Source organism: Cryptomeria japonica, chromosome 11 (assembly GCF_030272615.1).
Source record: "Cryptomeria japonica chromosome 11, Sugi_1.0, whole genome shotgun sequence".
Lineage (NCBI taxonomy): Eukaryota > Viridiplantae > Streptophyta > Pinopsida > Cupressales > Cupressaceae > Cryptomeria > Cryptomeria japonica.
In genome coordinates, this window is record NC_081415.1 from 103,255,397 (window position 1) to 103,280,269 (window position 24,873).

Below are 24,873 nucleotides of genomic sequence, written 5' to 3' on the forward strand. Positions count from 1 at the left end.
TAACATATTATTAGTTTCCATCATATAAATATCAAAATTAGATTTTAATATATACTAGAGACCACAAAACGATTTCAACCTGTGAATTTTCCAATATCAATAAAAGTTATAAATCATAAATTTCATCTATGACTAGAACTCAAATAGTCTGCTGCTGCTGTGGGTGTTGTGAAAGTGGATGGTTTAACTGAAATATCCTCAACAAGACCCACAACAGGTGCCTTATCCATAGTACTTGCAAAATTCGTAAAGTACTCACAAGAGTTACCACGGAATTTTTTTTAATTTTGAATCACAGAATCATATATATTAGATTGAATCTGTGAATTTACCAAAAAATACTTAACAGATGCTAACTGAAAATGAAATAAATTAGTGTAAAATCTGCTTTTTGATCATTGCGTGAAAATTCATTAAAGTTTTCAATCAGCATCTGTTAAGTATCTTTGCAAACTGCAAAGCATTGGAATTCATAAATGAGATGTTAATATAAAGTTTTGGTGGCTGTCAGCTAGATGGCTTTTTAAAAGATATATTGTAATTTGTAAACAACATTCTTAATGTATTTTTTATGACATCCCAAACACAGAATGATATAGTAAGCATTCTATCCTCTCTTGAACAAGGAAACCTTATATGCTAAATATTGTGATCAATTAAGACTACCCCAAGATTTCTTTAGTCAAGTCTTGAGAATGCAATTTGGATAGACTCAATGAAATGATGTGGTATACTGGTATCACAAAGGGACTCACGTCTATGAATTGTAGCTGGAACTCTTCAAAACTAACTTACTCAAACAAAGAAAAATCAAAAGGGAAAGGGAGAGAGAATCCAATCTAATTTAGACCTATGAACAATGATGAATGAATAGTGCTCAGATAGACAAACTCCTTAAACCAAGCTTTGCTTTGCAATGATAACAACTACACAAAACTGATGCGAACTCCAAAGGTAGTGAATGATTTTCATATCATAAACATTCATTTAAATACCCAATACTGGTGCAATTCAAACGAATATCCATAATCGAACTTAGCAACAATAATTAGGCTCAGACTAACTTTACACTGTAGCTCACAATCAACAAGTCACGAAAAGTATGAGCCAAGGAATTCATCACATATCATCGAATTTCTCCATCAAGATCAATGAACTTTAACTAACTGAGAAGTAACAAGAAACCATGCAAGATACAGAACACAACAGGGCGATCCACCATATCTTCAATGAAACTTATGCATTGATGTCCACATAGTCTTGGCAACAATCTCTAGCTTCCTCCTCCTATTCTACTGTAAATCTATTACTTTGTTATTAACCCTTACAAATGAAGATGCAAAATCTTCTATAGACATCCCGATTACAATTCAAGGGCCAAGATTGATTTACAATCTATGGCCAAGATTTAGACAATGAAACCCTAATTAGGGTTAGTTACAACTTGAACTAACATCGCTTACATTTAATATTTTGACCAATGAGATCATTACAACATTTTGAACACAGGTCCTCTTGAATGTGGACCAATGAGAGATAAGGTTAGGTACACTATATAATATTTGACGTAGTGGCACATGTCACTTGCTCCTTCCTTAAATGAAATAGGTTCAATGCATATAGACTTGTTGACTTAGCATCACTTGATTGATCAATGATGATCGGGCACCACCTCAGCTTGCACATATCCCTAACAATATCTCTTGATACTGAATATCATTCAATTGCTTGATGTGATCGTTCAATGTAATGTCCCCTACTAGGAGTAAAGCCTGTTTCCCATAATTAAACCATATGTCACCACACTTATCATGCCTTTAATCCCATTATTGAAACTAGAGAACAATTAATTATTCATAATACAATCAATAAATAATATTTATAGGCCCCATCCCGACTTCTTCCTAACCTTAACAGACAACGGGGATTTACTGTCATAGGGCGCTTGGAAACTAGTCTACAAGTAGGCTTCCTCAAGGTTTCAGGACTCTGTCCACACCCCATCTTGGGCTTACCTATCTCGTGATGATTTACTCCACCTCTTCATACAAAACCAACCTATCCTCTCATAGGCAATAGCGAATGATTTAAGTCTAGGCCATTAATATAATAGTCATTCATGTACTATGAATGTATATGAAATTAAGTATGACTGTCATACATATTGCAGTCTATATTAATATTACTATTAAATTCTGCATAAGAACATTATCAGGCTTCATATATTAATCATACATATTAAGTACATCCCCATGCATATGACCAAGAACAAGGATGTTATTGCCTGTAACTTAATAACAGTTCTGATCTGATTGATGGTGATGTCACTGGATGATTTTGATTCCTTTCCTTTATATCTCTCAATCTGAGGGAGAGTTCACACCTCTTCATCATGTATACCCTTTGGCAAGAGGCACACCGTTTCACCATTAGCACCGTTTGAAAGAGTGCAACTCTTCATTGTTTCTGCCCTTTGAAAGGGACACAACCTTTCACAATCAGATCTGCACTTCTTATTTAAATCAGATCTGTGCTTCTGATTTCCCAATTATCCCCCCATTAAATGAGTTCTCTTCTCCGTTTTATACCTCATATTTGGGGGAGTCACAACTTATCGTTTCATGCCTTTTTGACCATTCATTAACTTTAATCAAATTTTAATTATATTTAATTGTATTCTTGTATATTTTAATTTAATTTTTATTTTTATTTTTGTTCTTTTGTATTTTAATTTTATTATTATTATTATTTATCATTAAATCATATATCAAAGTGGGCAAATTACATTCAAATTTCATCATCTTGATGATCAAGTTTCTCACTTTGCTTAACTCTTCTGAAACTATCATTCATTTTTGCATTTCATTCTCATGTTTGGGAATCCACCTTGTGATGTCCTTCTCCATGCATTTCCATTCTCAACTCTGGAATCTTTCTTCTTGTGATGCTTTCATTTTGTATTGCAATCCTTGTCCTTGGAATTTTTCACCTTGAATGTTATTGACCTTGATTCTTTGATGTAAAACTTCGCATATTGCAATTTTTCCTTTCATGTTATAATGACTTTCTTCCTTCATGCTGATGAAGTAGTATTCTTCTTGTTTTGCCTTGAATGAACCCTTGATGCTATCCAATCTTACAGCTGACTCTTCATTCCTCCTTGAAGTGTTTCTCTTCTTGTTTCCTCAACTGACTTGGGATTCTTTTTCTTCAATACCCTTCACCTTTTCTTCTTTCATCCAATGCATCATTCCCAGCATGACTTGATCCATGATTCCTCCTCATTGCATTGTTGATTTCTTCCACTCACCTCTTCATCCTCCATCATCTTTTCATTCCTTGCATGACTTGGACTTTGACTTGATCTTCTTGTTGTCTCCTCCATGTTACATCTTGGATGTTGATCTTCTTCATATTGTTGTTGAAACATCCCTTCATCCTCATCATGCAATCACACACTGCATCAAACCTGAAAAGAAAACACGGCCTAAATTATGATTTGTAGATGAAACATTAAGTTGATCATGACAAAAACTGAGAGTTGAAACTCTTGCATTGAAATGATTGTGAAACAACATGAACAAACCCCTTTTTACAAACTGGAAATGATAATTAGATCTGAAAATTCTTGATTAATGGTTAAATCTTCTCAAGACTGGGTGTATTCTGCTTTGTACTCCCCTTCCAAGAGCTATCTTCTTGCGATTTTGTCATCCATACCTGCTCCTTTGTGAATGCCTGATTGGGTTTTGAACTCCTTGCTGGGAATTGTCTCAAATATCCTTTCTTGCTGCTGTAGGTCGAAATTCACAGGTCTGCTCTGCTTCTTAAATCAGATCAAATTGTTTTTGAATGAATAAGAAATGATTGCTCATCATCTTGCATTTATATGAAACTTATCAAGTCCAATGAGGGTTGGCCTTGGTTGTTTTTTGGTTTAATTTTACTTTGATTTAAACTTTATTTCAACCCTCATGAGGCTCTTTGAAAGTCAGTCCTAGGATGCACACACGCTTGGATAAATTTCCTTGTCACATGCCATGCATACTGAATACTCCAGCTGACCTCCCTCTTAATTGAATCAAACACAACTCCACAATTTCGTGGATTTTCCTTGATCAAGTAAAAAATTGAATTCTTTCTAAATTTCGTGGATTTCGACAATGCTTGGGAAAATTTGTATTTCATTACATTTTTCGTGGATTTCTCTTGCTCGTGGGAAATTTCGTGGATTTCGACAATGCTTGGGAAAATTTGTATTTCATTACATTTTTCGTGGATTTCTCTTGCTCGTGGGAAATTTTGCTCTTCCTTACTTTTTTTTGGATTTTTACAAGGCAAGGAAACATTCATCTCCAAGTCTTCTTTTCATGGAATTTACAATGCTTGGAAAATGTATGAGTTGGAGAGAAAATCGTGGATTTAAGCATCTTAAGGAAAATTTTGCTTATTTACCCTTTTTCATGGATTTTAGCTGTGATACCGGTTCTCCCCTTTTTTGGCTGGGTCCTGGTCCTGGTCCGTGCCCTGTCCTGGTCCTGGTCTGGCAGGACCCACAGGGAACCCAGCCGCCTGGGCAGGACCCGGGTGGGACCCAGGGCGAACCCAGGAGGACCCGGGTGAACCCAAGCTCGTGGGTTCCCAAAAACGGGGCCCACGGGTTAGCAAGCATTTAAAAACAATAAAAAAACAATATTTTTAATCTTCTAAATACATCTAAACCCTAATTCGCCCCTCTATGATGCATTTCATGCATCAAAACATGCATTCAACCTATTCTACTTGCATTTTTGAAGATTTTTTCTCTACAATCAGGGTTCTTAGTTTTTGTATTTTTCTTCGAAGGTGACGACTACGAAGGTGTGAGACACGCATCAAAGGCATAGGAATCACTGGAGAAGAAGGATTTAGCCATTAAAGGTAAGTGAATCTGAATTTTTTTCAAGTTTTCAAGAATTTTTCCAAGTTTTTTTCAAATTTTCAAATTTTTTTAAAAAGTTTTTTAAAGTTTTTTTAATTTTTTTTAAAGAAGTCTTGTATATTTTTTTACACTTTGTATGCATAGTATGGGGTTATAATACCAAAATTTTAATAATTTTTTTCAATAATGTTGTGCATTCTCTTTTCATTTTAGGTGCACTATTCATATAATCATACATAATGGCTGGAACTGGAAGTGCAAGTGCAAGCTCTAGTTTAGTTGCAAATGTCCGAAATGAAAATACCCCCTTTAAAATTGATCAAGATTCACCACTTTGGCATTATACAACAATGATCAAGCCAGTGTCTGGTGGTGGGGGTTTTGTTTGGCAATGCAACCATTGTGGCACTGAGTATACCAGCTCATACTATCGAGTGAAAGGCCACCTTTGTTTCATCCCTGGGCGTGGAATAAAATTTTGTAAGGGATCAGATGGCAAGGGGCTGCCAAAAGCTCTAGTTTTGGGATATATTAGAGAACAAGAGGAAGCTGATAGGAGAAGTAGCAAAGCAAAGACTGATCATCCTCTTGTCCATCAAAGCTCAATGTCTAAGAGGCCTTCTAGTAGCATTGGCTCCACAAGACCAGCTGGTTCACATCCTTTCATGCAAAACCCACCAGTTGATGCAGTAGAGAATCGGAATGTTGTGGCTTCACGGAAAAGAGGCCCATTGGATTTTGCCTTCAAAAATGAACTGAGAGAGATTGCAGATTCCAAAATTGCACGTTGCCTTTATGGCAATGGGCTTCCTTTCAACCTTGTTAGATCACCTTACTTTCGGGACATGGTGCATACTCTTTGCAATACACCTTCTGATTATGTTTGTCCAGGGTATGAAAAGGTGAGAACCACCTTATTGGCAAAGGAGAAAGCATCCATAGAGTTACAGTTGAAGGTCATCAAAGATACATGGCAGGAAACAGGTGTGACCATTGTTTTTGATGGATGGAAAGATTGTAAAAATAGGCCATTGATCAATGTTATAGCAGTGTGTCCTAAAGGGGCAATGTTTTTGAAAGCAGTGGATTGTGAGGGGCAAGTGAAAGATGCAAGTTTCATTGCCAATATCTTGATAGAATGCATTGACATGGTGGGGCCTCAAAATGTTGTCCAAGTTGTAACTGACAATGCTAAAAATTGTAGGGCAGCAGGGACTATAGTGGAGGCTACATATGGTCACATCTTTTGGACACCATGCGCAGTACACTCACTCAATTTAATCATGCAAAAGCTTGGCACACAAATTGATTGGGTGAAAAAACTATATGCGGAGGGCGAGGAGATTCAAATGTTTGTGACTAATCATCATATGTCACAAGCCATTTTCAGGACCTTCTCCAAGTTGGAGTTGTTGAAGGTAATTTATAATTACTAATTTTAAATTTCATTTTTTAATTTTTTAGTTTTAAATTTGTATTTTTTATAGACTTGCATTTGATATATGTTGTGTATTTTGTTATGTCATGTTAGGTTGCTGAAACACGATTTGCATCTCACACGCTCGTCTTAAGACGACTTCTGAAGGTGCGAGACGCCTTGAGTTCTATGGTCATCAACAGCTTGTGGAGTGTATGTAAGCAGTCCCACACAGAAAGAGCTCTAAAAGTAAGAGCATTGATCCTTAGTGAGAAATGGTGGGATGATGTGGAATATGTTTTGAATTTCACTAAGCCCATCATGAGCATGATCAGGTATGCTGATACTGATCGCCCATGTTTGGGCGAGATTTATGATGGCATGGATTGCATGGTGGAAAAAATAAAAGAAGTAATAAATAGAAAAGAAAATGACCCAACGGAAACATTTTTCAAAGTTGTGCAGAAAATTGTTGTTGACCGTTGGAACAAGATGACCACCCCCTTACATCTCTTAGCATTTGCTTTGACGCCAAAATTTTATAGTGCAGAGATGCTTGCAACACCAAGGAGGGTGCCACCATATAGAGATGCAGAGGTTGCTTCTGGCTATAGGGCTGCCTTTAAAAAGATATATCAAGATGAGGAGACAAGAAATATTGTCATGAGGGAGTTTGGCCAATTTGTATCTGCAAAAAATCATGATGTTGTAGCTCTTAATGCTAGATATGGGATGGATGCTGATGAGTGGTGGTATGTACATGGTCAAGGCTCCATTTACTTGCAGCCTCTTGCAATTAAACTTAACTCCCAAGTATGTATCTTTTTATTTTTTATTTTTATAGTTTTCCAATTCCATTTGATGCTATCATTTTTTTATTTTATAATTTTAATTTGTAAATTTCTAATTATGTTTTAACTTTTAACAGGTTGCAAGTTCTTCTTCAGCTGAGCGGAATTGGAGTACATACTCCTTCATCCACTCAGTCAAACGTAATCGTTTGGGTGCAAAGAAAGCTGAGGATTTGGTCTACGTACACTCCAACCTTCGTTTGTTGTCACATAAGGACCCTGAATATAGTGAGGGTGTAACAAGGAATTGGGATCTAGCCCCTGAGTGTGCTGATTTAGATGCTACAGTTGCACAACTTTGCCAAGTCTCTATAGACGAGGCGGTTATGGAATTTGAGAGAGACATAGCTAGTGGGAGTGGCATTCCATTTGATATTGGTTCAATTGATGCTGAATTTGAACCACTTGATGACCGTGGACTTGGGTTGGATGCTTCAGATGAAGATGAATATGGAATTTAAATCCCATAGATGGCTTGTAATTTGAATGTATAACTTTATACTTTATTGTGTCATGACATTTTCACATTTTGAAACTTGAAACTTGAATATTATCTTTTTTGCAAATTATGAATATGATATTACATTTATGATTTATGATATATCAATATCAGAATATTTATTGGCATTGGCAATTATGGATTTATGATTTATTAATTTATGATTTATCTGTTATCATCTATGTATCATTGTATGGGAAAGTTACATTGTATGTTTGATGTTTCATATTTGTATGTTTGAACTGTGAACATATATAATTTTGATGTTTGAAGTTTGAACATATATATATATATATATATATATATATTAAAAAAAATTAAAATATATATATATATGTACGGATGAACCCGTACCCGTACCCAAATTTTTTTTTTTTTGCCGAATCCGCGAACCCGTACCCGAATCCGAACCCGAATCCGAACCGGAACCGGTAACTTAGGATTTTAGCATGTTAAGGAAAAATGCAAGGACATAAAAAATTTCATGGATTTTTAGTGAATGAGGAAAAATCCATGTGCTTAAACAAAAATCATAGATTTTTAGTGAATGAGGAAAAATCCATGTGCTTAAACAAAAATCATGGATTTTCCACTGTCATGTAAAAATCTCCATTTCCTCACTTGGTCGTGGATTTTAGAGGCTTCATGGATAAATTCACTTCTTCAAGAAACTCGTGGATTTTGGTCACGTTGCTTAGCATTAGTGGTCTTCACATTTGCCACCTTTTCACATAAAATTGGGTCTTTTATCTCCTCGTCATTAGGGGTTTTGAACTTTGATCCACCAACAATGGCATCTATTAGATTTTGCCAATAAAGAGACCTAAAATAAAGAAAAGAAAAGTAAAAAATTTAGAATTTAAATTCAAAAAACCTTTAAATTTTAAAGAGACAAAGAAATCATAAAATCACTTTACAACAAAAATAAAAATATATTTACTGGGTCACATGAAATAGAATGGAACAATAGAATCAAAAGTCTTTGTTGTACTCCTTGCCATGTGAGGCTTGCTTTTATTTTGATTGTACTCTCAAGTCTCAAGGGGTGATTGGGAAATTGGGGTAGTGTGAGTTACAATATATGAATCTAAATTGGATTTGCAAACTAAGTCAGAGAATGGAAGGATGGAAGAAGTAGAAGTCTCCTTGAACTTGGCCTACGGATGTCATCTTGTCTTGTTGCCTATTTTTAAGGTCTTTTTTCTCTTCAAAGGACTCCATTTCAGTTTTTGACCTCATGCATAATGTCAAGAAGACTTTCCAACTTGGATTCTTTCTAATTGGGGTTGACATTATAATAATTTATAAATTTCAAATATATTGCAATAACAAATAAACATAAAATTAATTAACATTTAGTGTTAGGATTAAAAAAGACAAACATTTAAGGTTTGTAGATGAGAAAAAAAAAAAAAAGTCCATTATGGAACAAGAAAAAAAAGAGGGTAAAAATTTGTTTCTCATTCTGAAAATTTAAAATGGAAAAGAATGCCAAATGTAGAAAGCATACTGAATGAAATATTGCATATAATTTTTGGTATTTGTCATGTCATTGGTATCTTTATCCTTCAAGGATGATGTCAATAGATGAGAGGCTGGTACATGTTCTTAGAGGCACGCATGGAAATAGGTTTATCAAGAAAGAAAGAAAGGCTGTTGGACCATAAGTCCTACCAGCTCACTATCAAAATCAATCCTAGTAAATTGGCATTTTTTATTTGATCACTTACATTGATAGGAACTGAGGAAAATGAAAAGATTATGTATTGCATTGACAAAGTCACCATAATTTATCTAATTTTTATGTCAAATTCCTTCTTCGTAATCCATGGTATTGCAAAAGATAGATTCAGTGCATATATGTGGCAAATTTTGTCAATACGCCAGATTAAATGAATGCCCTAGAAAAGCAAATATTTTCCTGTGAATTTTATATGATTTATTAAATATCAAGAGTTTTTAATATATTTTTCCAAAAATTAATGGTCATCAGTTTATTTGTTCATACAAATTTATTTTTGAAAGTTATTATTAATATTGATTTCCAGTTGTTGACACACACATAGAAATGCCTTTTTGAATTCCTACGGATTGCTCCTGATGCCTTCTTCGACTAGGGTTTCTGCTACTGCCTCTTCACAACTTAATGATGTTGGGACTAAGATTGGCAAGATGAATGGTAGTTTCAGGCATGGTGACTTTGTGTTCTGCTTGATGGGATTAATACTTAGGGAAACATCAAACAGATTTCTTCTTGCATTTTGCCTATGCCCTTCGCGAGTGGTGATTATGGCAAAAATTTGATCAATAACGATGCGATCGATTCAGGAAGGCAGGCCATAGCTGTTGTGTGCTCTCAGAATGGCTCAGGATTCGCCACAAGCTTTATGACTATGAACCCTAGGGCGTTCTCATAGGCAGCAACTAGGGCTGGCTCCAAAAGAGATTTGGATCCGACTTTTGGGGTCAATAAGTGGAGCGAAAGACCCTATCAGAGGTTGAATGGGAGGAATCCTAGGGCGAGCTGGGAGGGGAATTGGAAAACCCAGAAAATGGACCGGATGCATTAGACAACACCTCTGTATTTGCAGTTTGCTAAAACCCCTCTAAAAGTTGATTTTGGGGAGGTTATTTTGCATGAGTTGGATGAAAATGTTGCTTTCTTTGCAAAGCATGGCCTGATTGGGAGATTTCAGGGCTTGTGGCGAAGTCTGGTAGAGCTTCATAAGTAGATTTCTAACACCTAGTGCCCCAATTTGGTGGGCGATGTGCAGATTTACCCTTGTGGGCGAGAGTTTTTCATTGTGATCTTTGATAATTTGAGGGATCGTTTCACTATTCTTTGTGATTACTAATGGGATTGTGAAGAGCACTTACTAATGTTGAAATTGTGGCACCTTGCATTTGACCCGATTACTAAATCCTTCACTACAATTCCGATTTGGGTCAAGCTACCGAACTGTTGGTGTCTATTTTATCATCTACCAAACATTAGAATAGGATACCCGAAGGTATTCTATCCTCTCTTGAAAAATCACTACTGATTCCAAGGTCTATATGTGCGAACAAGCGACTTTAGTGAAATAGCTTCTTGGGTAGTGTATGCTGAAAATCTCAAGGGGGACTTACGTTAACAAATGTCTATGAACTGCTGGACTTAGATGGATTTAGCAATTTTAGGCTCTTTCTTTTTTTTAGATTTTTTGGGCTTAGATTTTCAAAAAGGAGAAAAGAGATAGGGTTCAGGAAGGCTAATCTAATCCTACGAACTCTGGAGACGGTATTGATTGGGTGCTCTCGAGAAACCAAACCTTGCTTCGCCACACTAGGGACAACTACACAAAGCCGGTGCAATCTTCGATGGATTGTGCTTATGATTAAGATGTTGGGATGCACAGAGGATGGGCTTAGACTAACTTTGCACGGTAAAATGGAAATCATCCATTTACCAAAAGTATGAGCGGAGATACACCATCAATTGACACTTATCAAATCCTTCATTCAAATTAACGACAATGAAAACAAATCTAAATTAACTTTAACTAAGTGTTGAGGAAATTGAAACCATGCAAATCATTCAAACAACAGGGATTACAAAGCCTTAAGAGAAAACGCACATGCAATATATTATCTGGAAATGACCTTACGCAACAATACATCAAAAACCTCACACTCTCCAAATGAGAGGAGGTAGCCTTATATAGTTTTTCAAAAATAAATGAACGGTTGAGATCAAACAGTGATCAAGGGCCCAGATTGAAAGCTACAAACCCCAATTAGGGTTTCCCAAAACTAACTACCCTCGACCAATGAGAAAATTACATTTGGGACACTTGTCCTTCTTGCTAAATATGAACCATCAATGAAAATAGAAGGTTGTTGCATTGTGAAGTGTGCCCTTCTAGAAGCTTCTGGATAAGTCAGGTTCATTGAACCTGGACATGTTGACTTGGAACGATTTGATCGGTTGGAAGATGACGAGGTGCCACCTCAACGTGTTGGATGTCTTCCTTGAATTCTCCAATTTGTGTCAAGAAACTGTCTAAGTATGGAAATTTGATTCCTTCTTGTCACCATTTGATTTTGCTTGGGAGCTTGTCTTTTTCTAATTTCTTCAGGAGATGAAATCCTTCAAGAAGTTGGAAATTTATTTAACTTTTCCATATTTTCACCAAGTCTAAGGACTTTTCTCTCTTGATGCCATGAGATTCTTTCAAGTGCCTCAAATTTGGAGAAGAAATCTCTTTGCGAAGTATTTCTCATACTTGGCCAAATTTTGGCCCTCTCTATGCTTGGACGAACCTTGCTCATGGTCCCGTCTTCAATTCTAAATTTGGCTTGAAACTCCATTTGTGTTTTCTGTGACGATCCTGCCTTCAGCTGCCAATTTATGTTGCGCGGGAGGAGGGTAAAAGCTCTAGATAACCCCTTGCAAATATGAAATGATGGGATCAAGTTGTTCAGGCATTCGCTGTGATCATGCCCTCCCTCTCAATACCCTGACATTTGGAGAAGAATTTCTCCATGCCTTCATCATAATTTAGGAAATTGGAATTTTCTCATACTTAGCCAAATTTTGGCTATCTCCATGCTCGGATGAACTTTGCTCGTGAACTTGTCCTCAATCCTCTGTTTGGCTTGAAATTCCAGCTGCGATCTCTATGATGATCCTGCTTCTATTTCCTCCCGCGACCTGTGAAACCAAAGGAAAATAAGTTAGAAATCTATCTTGGATTAAAGAAAATCGAGGTTGGGAACGGCTAAGTGTTTGGAGATTTTATTTCATTTTCATACTTAGCCACAAAAAGGGTTTTTTGTATATAAATTCTTCAATCCTAAGGATGACTGTGATCACAATCCAACACCAAGTGTTATAACTTCAAAAACTCTCTTTTACTTGGTCAATAAAATGATTTTCCTTCACTAAGAATTCGAATAAATCCACTAAAATCATTTTCAATGACTCTGAAAAAAACTCAGAAAATGCACAAATCTGCATTGTAAATTCAACTTCACCTTCGAATAGATTGAAATAAGGCTGGAAGTTTCTCAGAAAACTCAGAAAGAATTAACAATTCTTCCTTATACCAGCTGGCTTCACTCCAAAATTTGTAAAACCTTAGTCAAGAAGCTCACCAACTGCAAGCAATATCAAGATTTTCTCCAGATGAACTCCAATCTGCAAACACTTCACTATGCTCTCCTTCAAATGATGCATTTGTAAATGAAGTTGAATTCCCAATTAGAAACACGCAAAATCATCCAACTCATGTTTCTAAATCTAACTCAAATCTTTGAGAAAGTGTTGTCATCTTCTTTAGTTCGAAAATCCTTTACTTATGCAAGTTTCTAAATTGTTTTTAGTTTATTAATTCGAACTAGGCTCATAAAATAGTATCTTCCAAAAAGTTTCTAATCTTGAACTCAGTATGAAAATCCTTTTCTTTCCAATTTTAATTTTGAGTTTCCATTTTGACTTTTCAACTCAATGATCTTTGAAAATCTCTTTTTCCAGCTTTCTAATTTGATTAGGAGTTTGATTTTTGGGAAGATTTGATGACATCACTCACATTCTTGTTGACTTTATTTGACTTCCAAGAGTAGGGCGGAGTTTTGAATGTTCAACTTCATGCTTGGGCGGAGTTTTATGACTTCTTTCATCATGTTTGTTTGCTTGCCTTAAACTTCATTCATCCCATTCATAGGGCAGACTTTTGGAGGCTCTCTCCTTGGGCGGACTTTAGACACCTCACAACATCTTGCATGTCCAAGTGTAGGGTGGACTTCTACTTGGCACCAAGTATCACTTCATACTTAGCTAAATTTCTGTCATCACTTCTCTTTCATATTGCATCATATTAACCTCTCCATTTACTGACTTCCAATCTTCATGTTGCCATCATTGATGTCTCTTACATAGGGCGGAGGTTTTAGGTTCTTTGACACTACACTTGGAAGTGTTTACTAGGTAGGGCAGACTTTCTAGCTCATGGAAGGCGGACTTTCTTTCTTGTTCACTTCACATGCCTTCCTCCTAGGGCGGACTTTGAAGCACCTCCATCATCTTGCTTGGGCGGAGTTTAGGAAGGACATGGCTATCTTCATCAAACATGGCGGACTTTTGAAACCGTCTCCAAGGGCGGACTTTTGGTCTATCACCAAGGATGGCGGACTTTGGAAGGCATCAAGGAGGGCGGACTTCTATGACATCTCCACCATAGGGCAGAGTCTGAAGGCATGACTACCAAGGCGGACTTTAGATACCTTCTCAAGGCATGGCGGAGTTTGAAGAGACAACCTCTAAGGCGGAGTTTTGGGAGGCCTTAAGAGGCTTACACACCATCATGAGCAGGCTTTTGACATCCCTCTACATGGCGGACTTTAGGCACTCTCCATCATAGTGCGGAGTTTTGGAAGGATACCAAGGCAGCTTGCACACCATCATGGGCGGACTTTTCACTACCTTCTCAAGGCATAGGGCGGAGTTTGGAAGGTGTCCTCCTTGGGCGGACTTTTGGAAGCTCACCATGCATCATCACCTTGGGTGGAGTTTGGAGACTCTTCATCAAGAGGGCGGACTTTTGGAAGGCCTCAAGAGGGCGGACTATATATGAAATATAACATTTAAGTTATATTTCATATATATTGTTAGGATGTTTGAGAGTGGTTTCGGACCTCTAGGAGTTATAATGCAAAATCTAGTTTTTGGAGGATTCTTCAATTTTCCAGATAGTCAAATTTCAGGATCAGGATGACATTCCAGATAGCCAAATTTCAAGACATTTGAGGATGACATTTCAGACTTAGATGATTTTTCAAGCTGATTATCCTTTGAATGTGCCATGACCCCCTAAAATATACGAACTTAGCTTTTTGGGTCAAACTTGAAAATTTTGGATCGCGGTCGAAGCAGGTCAGTGGTATCAGTGCAAACCCTAGGTCCCCATTTCGAAAAAGCAAAAAATAGACATCCCTAAAAAATAGGCAAAACTTTCTAAAAATAGCCATACCAAGGATTGGGCTAAAAATGCCAAAAACAAAACTTCCTAAAAAATAGGAAAAAGCAAAAAAACAAACTTTCTAAAAATAGAAAGTTGTCCAAATTCATCCAAATCAATTGCTATCTTCGTCCTTTGGTCTTTCTAGGCACTTTGGTGGTGTCCGAACTCTGGTATCACTTGGCTTGCAAAAACTAGCTATCAATCTCTAGGACTTGAACCATTCAAAACTGAGCAAGGCTTGGCAAAACTGAAGCGGAAGGCCACGGGACACTAACAAAAACCCTAGAAAGCAGGAAAAGAGAGGGTCCCTATTTGCAATGGGGCGATGTGTGAAAAAGGTCACAACATGAACCTTCCTTTATAGTTTTGGTTTGATTCTTGTTTTGAAGCTATTGGCAACTCGTTGGAAAAAAATTTGGGGGTTGATGAGGGATCCTCAAATTATTCACGCAAAATATGCTCGCATTTTGGTGGAGATCAATGGCATTAAAGATCTTTCTACTGAAATATCACTCAACACCAAAAATGGTTGCTAGACTCAAATTTTAGACTTTGAAGGTATTTCCTTCGGTTGTTGGAGATGCTTAAATACTGAGCATGTTGCTGCCCAATGTGACAAATGAAGAATTGACAACCAAGCTACTTGGTGGAGAGAAGTCTCCTCACACCATTATTTGGTGGAAAAGGCTGAGTTGGATATGGATGTGGAAACCATAGATGTGGATTCCAATGCTTCCACTAGGGATGAGAGGCATACATCTCCACCCAAAAAAGCACAGTCCCCATCAAGGATGAATGTTGATTCTTCTCATAAGGGAAGTGACAGTGGCAAAACAACCGAGGTCCCAATTAAGGGGTTGATTAAGTAGGTTGGGAGCTCAAGAAATAAGGGGTTGACCAAGCAGGTTGAGAGCCCAAGAATTTTGTCTCCGAGTGATGGGGATGGAGCACTAGGGATGCTAGATGGGCCCTTCTATAAGCTAGATGAGGGAAATGGTGTTGGGACACTAGGAGATATTTGGACAATGGTTCAAAGAAAGAGAGAAAAAGGATATCAAATTCAATATGCAACTACGCTCACACACTTGAGTTGGAGTGACTTCCTAGTTATGCATTTTTTTGGTAGCTTGGGCTTTCCTTTTGCTTATTTGGAGCTTGTTAATGGGTGTCCAGTTTTCTCTTTATGAGGAGATGTAATAACTTTTACTTTATAATTAATTTAATGGGTGCAGCCCCTATGCTACTATTTACCTACCAAAATAAAATAAAATATTGATTTCCAGTTGTCAAACTAATTCTAGTTTTACTAATTTCATTTTTTTGTGAGACCATCTTAATCAAAATGTTTTATATTCCAAACAAATATATATGATCCAATAGCTAGCTTACTTAGCCTGGAGATTTGAAAGCTTCTCTTACTCTGATCCATGATTTTTTGCTAAATATACAACATTATTGACATATTGACATAGTTAATTTAGAATCAAAGCATTATGTACATAAATGGCATGATGAAGTGGGTTAACTTTTTCCTAGTTGTTGGAATGATGATTTCAATCAATAGTCATAACTTAGTACACTGTGAAATTGTTTCATTTATAAATACAATACAACTCTCTAGTGCCAAAGCAAAATATCCCGAACAAAGGCTTCCATATCTTGGAGAGTTCAAGTTTGCTCCAAATCCATTTTGTATTTGTCACAATGTTCTTAAAATTGTTATTCATTTAAATTTACAAAGTGTAACATATTAGCAAATTTTGGAAAATATATGCTTCAATAAAGGGCAATAGAGATATTGTCATCTAGATCTTCAAGAGCCTAAGAAATTTGAACCGGGGCTTGTATATGGTCAGTCTATGCTTTGTGTAATGCCTTGCCAAGGAACCCTGAGGATAAGAGCAAATCATACATGGATCACATGGAAATTTAATTTTTTAAAGTAATTAAGTGTGAACATACATAACATATACACGAACAATGCTCCAACCTCAAAATTAGGTCAAATCATAGCCTACTGACTACGTACAAGCGGAAGACTAAACACACAAAACTTCAAATGGTAAAAGGGGAAGGTCTCCCAAACCCTAGGACAAGGTCTAAGAGGTGTTTAGGATCATCATGACCATCCCCAAAGTTGCCAAGCTTGATATGTCAAACAAGACAAGCTACTAAATCCTAGGTGTCATGGATGGGCTTCGATGAAATCCTAATTGCAAACGGATGCCCCTGACACCATCCAAACTCACCCCAAAACTACTCAAGATCCCTTTGAGGGTTCTTAGTTCCCTGATGTCGCTACCTTTGCAATGCTTCGAATACAGACTCAAACGGGTAGGACACTTGCACATTTGAGGACACTAGAGCTAGATTGCACAAGTGTCCTTGACTCACTCATGCATCCCTGGGATGTGTTGGCATCCTCCAAATTGATGAATTCACATTGACGTCCTTGATGTTAATGCATTAGTAGCTTCTGCAAGATAAGATTTTCCTAACTCGTTAATCTCTTCCATTCTATTTTGGTTTACTCATCTATGCTATTAGATTATCTGATTTATGCTTTCCGAACTGAATATGTTTATCAAACTGTAACTTGATCTTGATTATGATATTGATATTGGATAAAGATGGATTAGATCGACGACCTGCTTAACATAGTTAAGCGTCGATCTAAATGCTATTAGTTATCGGGCATGTTTGCTTTGACACCGATTCATTATCGGGTTTGTTTATATCGATCTGTTATCATTTGCTTTGACACCGATTCATTATCGGGTGTGTTTATATCGATCTGTTATCATTTACAATGGCACTGATTAAGTTATCATAAACACCGAGTGAATCGGTAGACAGTCACAACCAAGTGACATCTTGGTTGGACATGTCTGAAAGACATGTCCGATCAAGGTGCCACTTGATCATGACTGTTTTACTATATATACATCATTCAAAAGAAAAGGAATGACATTGAAATTGATACATGTTCATCCTCCTTACCTGCAGAAAAGAAAGACGATAATATTATTGTCATAGTAATAATACCAAAATCTTAAATACACCATCTAGCATATAACTTGTTCATTAAATTGGAAATTGCAATAACATTTACATTGTATCAGAGCCACGTTGATCGAACTTGAGGCTATTCAATTTTGTGAATAATTTAAGAACAAGGTTATATACTACATCACATTTCTCCAATGGCCAGCGCTATCAAATTCGAAGACAGACTCGGAGGTGGCGATGATTTTTCAGCCTGGAAGTTCAGAATCCAGATGATCTTAAAAGAGAACAAAGTAGATTCATTTGTTCTAACTAAAAATGACCAGCCTGAAAATGAACTTGACAAAACAACATGGATTGAGGGAAATGAAAAGGCCATAAAAATAATAGTTGATGGGGTGAGAAACAACATAATGCCCATCATAAGAAAACATCAGACAACCTATAAAATGTTCAAAGCACTTGAAAGCACATTTGAGATATCAAATGCAAGTCGAACTCTGGCATTAAAATGAGAAATAAATCATATCACCATGAACAAGGGGGAGACAATCAATGCCTACTTTATGCGGATATCAATTCTAAGAGACAAACTAGCAACTCTGGATTACGAGATACAAAGCAAAGAGTTAACACTCATTGCTCTAGATGGGTTGCCTAGTGGATGGAGTACATTCGTCCAAGGCATCAGTGCAAGGTCCAAGTATCCTAAGTTTGAAAGATTAAGGGACGATTGTCTCCAAGAAGAATCAAGATTGAACAAGATGGGAATAAAACAAAAGAACATAGACGAAGACCTTCAAGTTCTAAATACTAACACAAATAAGACAACCAAGAAGAAGCAATTTAGGAAGAGGAAGGGTCATCAAGGCAAGAACACTTCAAAGAGAGATCTATCACATATTCAAGGCTATAGGTGCGATAAGTTTGGACACTTTGTTGCAAAATGTCCAGAGAGAGCCAAACAAGCCACATTTGCCAGAACAAGAAAATCTAAAAGAGAAGATGACTCCTAGAACTATGTCCTCTACTTAGCACTTACAAGCCATGCATCAAATAAATCTAACTCCTCGGTGATCGACAGTGGCTCATCCAGACACATTATAGGGTTTAGAGAAGTGCTAGACTCCATGAGAGAGGATAATGATGAGGAAGTAACCATCGGAGATGATTCCTAACATCCAGTTAGAGGAATTGGTTCCTGCACCATCAAACTGAAGACAGGTATATCATTGCAACTCGAAGGAGTACTATATGTCCCCGGCATCAAGAGAAATCTAGTCTCCATATCAGCCCTAGAAGATAACGGATATAGAGTAACCTTCATGGAGAACAAGGTGTTGGCTTGGCCAAGAAATTCTTCCATCAAGAAAGCTAAAGTCATTGGTCAAAGACAAGGCTATTTGTATGAGCTGTGCACAGAGCCCAACCTAGCCCTAATTCATGAAGCAACAAATGCAAATGAGGTCTGGCATAGAAGACTACGCCACCTGAATTATAGAGCTTTATCATCTATGGGAAACCTTGTCACAGGTTTACCTAAGTTGCAGCAATATCATTCAGAGGCATGCAAGAGATGTGCCCTAGGTAAAAATATCAAGGGTGCCTTCCATAATAGTACTAGGAAGACAAGCAAAGTTTTAGAGTTAGTTCATTCTGATGTATGTGGACCAATGTCCGTTCCCTCTCTAGGAGGATGTTTGTATTAAGTAATATTTTTTGATGACTACTCTAGGAAAACTTGGATCTACTTTCTGAAGTGTAAAGAATCAGAAGAGATCCTTAGTAGGTTTAAAGAGTTCAAATCACTGACGGAGAACCACTCAGGAAATAAAATTAAAATCCTAAGGACCGATAATGGGGGGGAATACACATCAGAATTATTTAAAGATTTTTGTAAAAACTTAGGGATTAAGAGGGAGCTAACAATACCTTATAATCCTCAACAAAATGGGGTAGCTGAGAGGAAAAATAGGACAATTGTAGAAGTTGCCAAAGTCATGATTCTTGATCAGAATCTAAATATCAATCTTTGGGCAAAAGCAACTAACACTGCTGTGTATATACAAAATAGGTGTTCTCCCTCACATCTTGAAGATAAAACTCCTGAAGAAGTATTTACCAAACTAAAGCTAGATATCAGCCACCTTAGGATATTTGGGTGTCCTGTCTATATACATGTACCTAAAGAGAAAAGACTAAAACTAGAACCTTCTGGAAAAAGAGGAATACTTGTAGGATATAGTGAAACATCCAAGGCCTATAGAATATATACATGGTCAGAGAAATATTGAACTTAGTAGGGATGTAATCTTTGAAGAAGATTTAGCTTTCAAAAGAGCCCTAAGTACAATAAAGCCTAAAAACTATATCCCCACTCCTAACATAGAAGAAGATCCTACTCCTGAGCTTTAGAGGGAGAATCTTGAGGAAACTATAGGTGAAATTCCAATCCTACCTAGAGAAAACCTCAAGAAAAGACCTCTATGGGCCACCAAGACTGTAGCAAAAGCTCAGAAGTTTGCTGCTCCTTTAGGAACCTTCAGGGAAAGCAAAAGACCTAATAAATTCACTAGCTATGTTGCTCTTATGAATGATCTCTCTAAAGATGAACCAAACAATGTATCAGATGCACTTAAACATCAAGTATGGAAGGATGCCATGTTTGAAGAGTATCAGTCCATTATGAAGAATGATGTTTGGGAGATCGTTCCTAGGCCTACTAAGAAATCAGTTGTTTCATCAAAATGGCTGTTTAAAATCAAACATGCTGCAAATGGCAGTATTGAAAAGCACAAGGCTAGATTTGTAGCTAGAGGGTTCTCTCAAAGGGAAGGAATAGACTATGAAGAAACCTTTGCACCTGTGGCCAGATATACCTCAGTAAGAACAGTACTAGCCATTGCAGCAGCAAAGAGGTGGAAGGTGCACCAGATGGATGTTAAAACAACATTTCTTAATGGTGAGATCTCAGAAGATGTCTACCTAGAGCAACCTGAAGGATTTGAAATTCAGGGTGCAGAGTCTCATGTGTGCAGACTCAAGAAAGCTCTCTATGGGCTTAAACAGGCTCCCAGGGCTTGGTATGAAAGAATTGACACCTATCTCTCTAAACTAGGCTTCTCTAAAAATGATGCAGATCCAAATCTCTACTACAAACAAAATAAAGGTGATATGTTAATATTGATTCTATATGTTGATGACTTACTAATCACAGGAGAAGATCACCTCATAAATCAATGTAAGAAAGATTTATCTAAAGAATTTGATATGAAGGACTTGGGACTCCTTCATTACTTCCTAGGTTTGGAAATATGGCAAAATTCTGAAAATATTATACTAAACTAGGGAAAGTATACCTTGGACATTTTAAAGAGATTCGAAATGCATAACTGCAGACCTATGACCTCTCCCATGGAAACAAATTTACATAAACTTAAGGAAGCATCAACAGAGTCACAATCCACTGACCCTACTCTCTATAGACAGATGATTGGGTCTCATGTATCTAGTGAATACAAGGCCAGATATCTGTTATGCAGTCAATGCCTTAAGTCAGTTTATGTGTGAGCCTAAAGAAACCCACTTGATTGTAGTGAAACACATTATGAGATACTTACAAGGTACTCTAAACCTTGGTTTCAAATATGAGAAAGTCGATCTAGATCTACACGGATTTACAGACTCAGATTGGGCTGGGAGTGCGACTGACAGGAAAAGCACTTCAGAGTGCTGCTTTAGTTTAGGATCAGCTATGATTTCTTGGATTAGCAGAAAACAGTCTTCTGTAGCACAGAGTTCCACCGAGGCCGAGTACATTGCAGCTTCCATGGCTGCTTGAGAGGCAGTATGGCTTAGGAAGTTGCTTGTGGGACTATTTGGTGAACCCATGAAACCCATTGTCATTCACTGTGACAACCAGAGCTACATAAAGCTTTCTATAAATCCAGTATTTCATGACAGTTCTAAGCATATTGAGATTCCATACCATTATGTACGAGACATGGTAGACAAAAATGTGATCAAATTGGAATATGTTAGTACAGGAGATCAGACTGCAGATATTTTGACCAAACCATTTTCCAGAGTGAAGGTTGATCACTTCAGAAAAGGTTTAGGTATGATAGAAAGGTAATCTGCTTTGTAAATAAGATGTTTAATGTGTAAACTTCTTTTGTCATGTTGAGACATTCTGGGTTTCACCCCCTGTGTTCATATCTAAGAGGTGACAATCTCTTAGATTATGAACACTTGTATGTAGACATCATAAGGTGACGATCTTATGATTCTCTAAACCAGTTATCATGTTGGATCTCTGGTATGTCATGGATGTGTTATGATGGTGTTGTGATAAAACATTTGTATAAAATGTTTGTGCACATATCACAACCTGGATAAGATGAGAATCTAACCATCCTCATATGTTTATCCTTAGTATTGCGTGTTTAGGCAATACTGATATCACGTGTTTAGGTGATATCTTGTCATAATGAAATGATGAATCTTTTATATCACATGGTTAGGTGATACTCTATGTCACATGCTTAAGAGTGATGTTTTATATTTGTATATTATGTCCTGATGATACTTCATATCATATGTATAGATGATATATATTCTTGGAGACTGACATTATGGAAAAAGAAATGTGATGCAGGTTACTTTATCTATCTTCCAAAGCTAAGAGGGAGTGTTAATGCATTAGTAGCTTCTGCAAGATAAGATTTTCCTAACTCGTTAATCTCCTCCTTTCTATTTTGGTTTACTCATCTATGCTATTAGATTATTTGATTTATGCTTTCCGAACTGAATATGTTTATCAGATTGTAACTTTGATCTTGATTATGATATTGATATTGGATAAAGATGGATTAGATCGACGACCTCCTTAACATAGTTAAGTGTCGATCTAAATGCTATTAGTTATCGGGCTTGTTTGCTTTGACACCGATTCATTATTGGGTTTGTTTATATCGATCTGTTATCATTTGCTTTGACACCGATTCATTATCGGGTGTGTTTATATCGATCTGTTATCATTTACAATGGCACCGATTAAGTTATCATAAACACCGAGTGAATCGGTAGACAGTCACGTCCAAGTGACATCTTTGTCGGACATGTCTAAAAGACATGTCCGATCAAGGTGCCACTTGATCGTGACTGCTTTACTATATATACATCATTCGAAAGAAAAGGAATGACATTGAAATCGATACATGTTCATCCTCCTTACTTGCAGAAAAGAAAGACGATAATATTATTGTCATAGTAATAATACCAAAATCTTAAATACACCATCTAGCATATAACTTGTTCATTAAATTGGAAATTGCAATAACATTTACACTTGAGACATGCATTCATCCAAAACTAGTGAGCTTCTCGGATGAGCTGTATGAAGCCCCAAACACCCTAAACCCCTTGGTGAAGTTGAAATGTGCTTACGATCCCAAAATTGGGAATAAATGAACGGTGCGAAAATAGGTCAAGTTGAGTGACACTGGGTCATCGAAGGGCTCCTACAAGACAAGGCAGAGTCTGAATGGACTCATTTTACCACTACTCAACCCACAACACCCACAACTAGTACAATATGACACAAAACAACCCAACACAACTAGAATCCACAATTGGACTCCATGAAACACTCTCCGGGTGGTTCCGGTTAAGCTCAAATTGGATCTAAAGGGCTCAATCCACTAAGTCATGATCAATGCTTTATGATCACAATAGGAGATAAAGAACATATCTAAGTTCATTTTAAAGCACCAAATGAAGTGTTCCTATTATAACATCTTAATATAGCATCAATTGAGAAGCATACATAGTCATGATTGGTGGTTGGTGTCAACACTGGTGTGATGTCCTTGATATATAATTAAATAATAAAATTAAAAATACTTTATTGTGTGGCCCCAAATTTAATAATAAATCTTTCAGGCCCTTTATTTAATTAGTCAAGTTTTATTTTGGTCATGTCGGCCCGTTTGTAACCTTTCGAGAAATTTCCCAGAGCCCATATTTATGGCCGAGTCTGTCATTGTTGTAGGTATGTGAGAATTTGGTATTTTCTTTGTATGTGCGAATTCTAGTTGGAGTTCCGTTGTCAGCCATTTCGGAGGTGGAAGATCGTCCCTACTTGGCATCCACAGTTTCGGTGGGAGTAACTCCTCACCTTACTCTTCTCTACCCTCAGTCCAAGATTATTATAATCTGAAGTGCTATCATTACTGAGTCTGAATTTCTACTTGCATGTCTAGTGTTCATTCCGTGCCAAATTGTGTTAATCTAATTATATGGTCTATCTGGCACTACACATTATAAAATATTTGTGGAGTTGAACGCGGCCGAAGGAAAGTAGTTTCGGTGTCCAAATCCATTGCATGGATGGAGGGGCTGTACATATCGTACGGCTTGGCATTGTTGGTATTATGGATATGTTGCATTAGTTTTGTCATTGATGTCAACACTTATCCACACTTATCCTTCTGGAGATCTTTGGTTATGTTCACCGGCAAGTTCAGTGACTTATGCACAGTCATCGGTATTTGGTTCACTGGCACTGAGGATGACTTGTTATCATCTGGAGATCACTTGGTTATGTCGAAGACATGGTTTGGACACTTGGCTTTGGAGATTTGGTTATTGGTCTAACCGGGTTGACATATTTGCTGTTATCGGCAAATCGGTCTAGGTTATGGACCAGCATGCGTTATCTATTCCAGATCAGCACGACACGTTATGGAGTTGGTTTAATCAATTAATATAGTTGTTGAGCCGACATGATGCATCACATCTTGACTTGTTGTAATTGATTTTATTGTATTATTCTTAGTAAGCCGACCTACACATTTGGTCTTAGGTTTTGGTATATATGTAAGATCTCAATTGTGAGATTAATATGGAGGTGGTATGTAATAAGGTATTATAAGGTTATGCAAATATAAGTAGAGCTACTCACGCAGACATCATTTGAAGATTCAAGAAAGGTTTGAAGAAGACAATCAGAGCTTAACCGGTACTGAATCCAGCATTGGAGATGCTACTTTGAGCAGTACATTATCATTGGATTTAATCATCCAATTGTAGTCAGTGTGACTCCTATTTTGTGATTGAGCAGTGAGCTCTAGGCAGCTGGCCTTTCTGCATGTGCAGACCCCATTTGTAAACACATA

The 24,873-nt window shown here is 37.1% G+C and overlaps 2 protein-coding genes across 2 annotated transcripts in view; both read left to right on the plus strand.

Annotated features, from left to right (window-relative positions):
• LOC131041310 (probable arabinose 5-phosphate isomerase) overlaps nucleotides 1-24,873 on the plus strand; it is a 71,484-nt gene that overhangs the window by 42,346 nt on the left and 4,265 nt on the right. The gene's annotated exons all lie outside the window — the stretch shown is intronic.
• On the plus strand, nucleotides 6,624-7,697 carry LOC131036324 (uncharacterized). The gene is made up of 2 exons (XM_057968173.2): nucleotides 6,624-7,151; nucleotides 7,267-7,697. The coding sequence occupies exons 1-2, from the start codon at nucleotides 6,660-6,662 to the stop codon at nucleotides 7,648-7,650; spliced, it is 876 nt and encodes a 291-aa protein (XP_057824156.2). The 5' UTR covers nucleotides 6,624-6,659; the 3' UTR covers nucleotides 7,651-7,697.